Here is a 5330-nt window from a genome sequence, read left to right as displayed (position 1 = left end):
TTTTAACTTTTGTTCCTATGGATAATACTTTGTGTGCTGAGCTAAGAAAAATAGTTTACCCGAAGAACAGTTTAGCTGTCTATATATTTTCACAAAGCAATCTAGAGTACCAGTGTCCTGGAAAATCCCTATATGCTATGCTTCAAAACCATTTTCAACATGGATAAGAAAGGTATTAAAATCTCTTTGTGAGGTAAGGGACTGGAAAGTTGCTGTTTATACACCACTTGAGAACTCCGTGCTTTGGGTCAGTAGGGCTGCATTTAGGCTTTCCCATTTCCTTCTTTTCCCCTAATAATTTTATGTGTTGTCATTCCTAGTAAGAATCAAGCTGTCAAGGTAAATAAAATTTACCTAAACTTGTAGAGCTGAGCAAAACGTCTAATTTTCTTTCTTTGGTGGCAGTTGTTGAATGATAAAGGTAAGTTCCTAGGTAGGCCATGTTAGGCCAGTATCTGCCCTGCACCTCTATTTTTTTTTTTTTGTCAGAAAAGATATGATTTCTGGTAAATTTTTAATTGTTATCACTGTCAGTCAGGTCTAGTACACCTAATGGTGCTGAATGGCTTTATTTTGTTTCTTTTGAAAACCCTTCTTTCCTTCTTTGCACAGAGAGGATACAGTGAAATCCGTGAGGTTAAACAGTTCCATTTCACCGGCTGGCCTGACCATGGAGTGCCATACCATGCTACAGGGCTTCTCTCCTTTATCCGGAGAGTCAAGTTATCCAAGCCTCCCAGTGCTGGCCCCATCGTTGTGCACTGCATAAGTAGCAGTCCAACTGGCATTGGCTATGTGCAGTCAGCTTTTCAAAAGCTGTCAAGACAAGGTTCTTAAGCACAGAAGCTAATATGTGCTTTCAGAGTTTTTGTTTGCAGTATGTATTACAGCTAATATAAAACACCAATAAAAGAAAAGTTTGCTTTAAAGTAGGATATAAAACAAAAAATTAAGAAATACATATATTCATCCTAATGTGTGTAGAGTTCTCCACAATTACAAGTTTGGGAACTCTGCCTTTTAATGGCAACATCTGTTTTTTTGGAGGATTTTTTTTTTTTATCATCTCTGTAAATCCCATATTGTATGGAATGGTAAGATAAAGTAGAGATTTCTTGCTAATCTAGTAAATTCCCTCTAGAACTCCAGCTTTTAAAGCTAAATTTGAGCCATCCAGAGTTACTAAATGTCCTAAATTGCAAGAATTTATGCTGCAAAACAGCTATTTAACTTTTTTCAAAACACAGTCTAGCAGAGGACCTTGAAAACTACATCAGTGAGATTCAGCAAATATATATAATGAACACTATATCCAGACTGCTTCTGATTAAAAACTTCTCTTAAAACAAGCATTCCAAGACACTAAAAGCAAATTTCATGACTTTGAGATGTGGCCAGAAAAAAATAAAAAGCTTTTCCAAATGCCACATACCATTCACAAATACTATCCCCTCAAAACTACATAATAGTTTGTATTTAAGCATTTTTTTCTTTCTGAAAATCCAACCTGTTCAGAATTTAAGTAACCTGTATAAAAAGAGGAAAAAAGACAGCAGAGAATGAAACAAAGGTAAGGCATTCCTAAAGGATCAGATACACGCCCCTCCCAAAAAAATTTTCATTTCAATCTTCCTCAAGAAATCTGATGTGCTTTTCAATTACTTTCCTGCCTCACATCCTAGGAATAGTGATTAAGAGGAGGATGGGGATAAAAAGAGGTAGCCACAATGTCTTTTGCTTAAATTCGTAAAAGAACAGAGAGTCTAAGAGAAGTGAGTAAGTCTGGTTAAAAAAGAATAATGTTATTAGGCCTGTAAGCATCTAGAAAATTAGATAAGTAGGTTTTCAATTCAGAGATTCCTTGATTTATTGTAGAAGTTTACTTTCTTGTGAATTGCTTTCTTCAGAAGTGCTCCAGGATTCTCAGACACTCTTGAAACAAAAGTATCATTTTCCTCCACACGCTGGCATCTCTGGACTCACAGAAAAGAAGAAGCTGACTACAAAGTGGAATTTAAATTTTACCTTGTTTGCTCCATTGATTTTGACATATAAAATTGGAGAGACATTTCCAAAGGGTTTATAATCTGCTTTTTGTTGAAATATGAGATAGTGGGCTTCATTGTGACTTACTGGAAATAGTATTCTATAGCAAACAATTTATTTTTAGTTTTTCTTCAGGTCTTGATTAAGATATCCTTTTCTCCTACTGGGCTCCTCCTCTGATCACCATCATTCTTTCCCTACCTATCTCCATTGGCATTTCCTGTGAATTGCAGATCCTCAGATTTTCCATTTGAAGACTTTGGGATTAATATTCTTTTGCTTTATGTTTACATGGGCCTCTCTGAGACAGCGAACCACCATTCTCACATTTTTTCCAGAGAATACATAACTAGATGAGTGTGAAAGAATTTCAGTGTGTAGTTAAATTCTGTAGCATGAATCCACCTCTTGGTCAATCCCATGAGTTTAAAATTATGTACATTCCATTTGCATAAAATGAAGATATGGCATACCTACATCATTTTCAGTGTGGAAATAATTTGGAACTCTTGTCCTAATCTTCAGTTTATACCAAACCAAATACTCCACATGAAGTTATTTGTGAATTAATAAGTTTTTACACAGCATGTAAAAAATGTATCTTGTACTTTGTTATATCAATTTGATTTCACCTATCTAAAAATGGAAATATATTCAAGGTTGCAAAGACAAACATGCTTCTCACAATTCTTTAAATTGAATTTTTTCAGTGCTGGTGCTGGACGAACTGGCTGTTACATTGTGATCGACATCATGCTGGATATGGCTGAAAGAGAGGGCGTGGTTGACATCTACAACTGTGTCAAAGCCTTACGATCTCGCTGCATCAATATGGTTCAGACAGAGGTAGACTGATTGTGATGAACATCTTTTTTTTTTTTTGAACTTCCAACATTTATCAAACAAAACAGTGGATGCTTTTTATATGTAATGAACATTAGCTCATATAGGCAGATTTGGATATCTTCATGTATATTCTCTGTATCCTCTTCCTTCACAAGAAAAGTTTTATTAAAATAGTATGAATTTTTTTCTTTCTTTTAATAGGAACAGTACATTTTTATTCATGATGCCATTTTAGAAGCCTGTTTATGTGGAGAAACTGCCATACCTGTCTGTGAATTTAAAGCTGCATATTTTGATATGATTAGAATAGACTCCCAGACTAACTCTTCACATCTCAAAGATGAATTTCAGGTATAGACTATTTCTAAGGCCTCTTTTATGACTTAATAGAATTTGTTCTGGGCATTAATAATTCTTCTAAGAAAGGTCTTACAAGTCAAATTTACAACCCTTGACCCCACTTCAAGTATAATATAATACCTTTCTCTTTCATTACACATATTATGGAATCACTTTTGTATTAATCAACTCTTATCTGTTATGTCCTGAAGAGCAAATGAGTTTATACTCATGGAAAAGTATGAGAAAAAGGTATTATAAAAGTCAAATTTGGTGATGATTTGTGTGTGTTTATAACCTCTTTTTCTATGTAACCTTATGGATTTTGACCTTCTGTGTCATTCCCAATGTGAGGAAATGAGCACATTAACATTAATAGCTGAAGTTTGTATTACACATTGTCTCTAACTAGCCCCAAAGATTTTCACTGCCCTTACAGCATCCCTGAAGATGGATGGAAATGGAGCCAGGGTAGTTTTAGAAAACCAACCCTTTGATTCTTGGACTAATGTTCTACCCAGCACTCCACAGTACATCTTCAAACGTGGTGTGCCAAAATGTGATTGCAAATGATAGTGCCACAAAACAACCATGCTGACTGTATTTTCTTTAGTTGAATAGTGTATTTCTCAGGGAGATGTGGTGTTTAGCTTCTGTATTCCTTTTAAGAAGAGGCACATTGGGTAATGTGTGTGTGTTGTGTCTTTGGTACTTCTCAGGCTTCGTTAGCTTCAAAAGTCTTCTCTGCCTACTATGGAGGCAAATGCCATTGCCTTGCACAAATCCTTCATTTTCTACTTGGCCTCCTAAATCTTTGATGGGTCTGTGTTATGCTATTAAATGGGTCGCTGTTTTTTAACCTGGATTCCCTCTTCTTTTTAGACTCTGAATTCAGTCACCCCTCGACTACAAGCTGAAGACTGCAGTATAGCATGCCTGCCAAGGAACCATGACAAGAACCGTTTCATGGACATGCTGCCACCTGACAGATGTCTGCCTTTTTAAATTACAATTGATGGGGAGAGCAGCAACTACATCAATGCTGCTCTTATGGATGTAAGAGACTGCTCTCTTTGTTGGTGTAAAGTACCATGAAAATCTACATAATGCAGCTGAACACTGGCTACTTTTCTAGGAAATTAAAGTGGGCTAGAAAGAAAATTGAAAACTCTCACTGAAATACAAATTCAAGGGGAAAGTGTTTTAGATTCCACCTGCAGAGTAATTATAATTTTTATAGCTTTATTGTAAATTTTGAGCTTAATTTTCAATTATTATCTTCATACAGGAGATACCACGAGTTATATTTTTCATCATAATTACTTACAGAAAACAAAGTTATGCCCTACTATTTTGAGTATCATTAGGACTGAAATTTTAAAACTCACAGAACGCTACATGCTTACAAAGTTGTGCTACTTTGGGAAATTTTTATCTGCGATGTGTACGGTTCCCATAATTTATAGGTAACTTGTTTCATTTGCTGTTAGTGAATACAGACTATTTGTAAGTAACTAGGAAGCAGTATACATTAGCGTGTTAATATATCCACCATCATGAAAAGCTATCCTGCCCCATTCCAGTCTGTCACATGCTTGGGGTGCTAGCACCTACAAACAGAATGCCGTGGAAAACAGCATTTTAAACTGTCTCTAGCCATCTTAGTTTGGCTTCTCTGGAAAGAAGCAAGAAGGCTATCAAGGTTTGGAACCCTTCAAACAGTTTGTCGTCTTCCTTTTTAGCTTTCTCATTTTCACTTATGAAATGATAGCAGGAAAAATTAGAAGCCAAGATTCATTGCTGATTATAGTGAAGATGTCTAAGTTGTTGCTTCTGTGTTTTTTCTTCCTTCTTATCTTTTCTTTTTTGTTTCTTTTCTTCACTCCTAGGTTTTGCACTCAGTGCCTTGGGCTTGCCAGGCCCACACTCCACCACTTTAGTTCCACCCCCGCCCTCTACTCTTTTTAGTTTGGATTTTTCTTTTGTTTGGATAGGGTCTTGCTTTTTGTCCAGGCCAGCCTCAAGTCTGTGATACTTCTACCTACGCCTCTTGTGGGATTATGGGAGTGTTCCACCATACCTAGCGATTCATACAAAAC

The 5330-nt window shown here is 36.1% G+C and overlaps 1 protein-coding gene across 1 annotated transcript; it reads left to right on the top strand.

Moving 5' to 3' along the window:
• The first annotated feature begins 506 nt into the window (after positions 1 to 506).
• On the top strand, positions 507 to 4536 carry LOC141424650 (receptor-type tyrosine-protein phosphatase kappa-like). Its single transcript, XM_074077930.1, has 4 exons — positions 507 to 766; positions 2756 to 2892; positions 3094 to 3243; positions 4114 to 4536. Exons 1-4 carry the CDS (start codon positions 553 to 555, stop codon positions 4234 to 4236), a joined length of 624 nt encoding a protein of 207 aa, XP_073934031.1. The 5' UTR covers positions 507 to 552; the 3' UTR covers positions 4237 to 4536.
• The last annotated feature ends 794 nt before the right edge of the window (positions 4537 to 5330 follow it).

Source organism: Castor canadensis, chromosome 7 (assembly GCF_047511655.1).
Source record: "Castor canadensis chromosome 7, mCasCan1.hap1v2, whole genome shotgun sequence".
Classification (NCBI taxonomy): Eukaryota; Metazoa; Chordata; class Mammalia; order Rodentia; family Castoridae; genus Castor; species Castor canadensis.
This window is presented reverse-complemented; position numbering and strand designations above follow the sequence as displayed.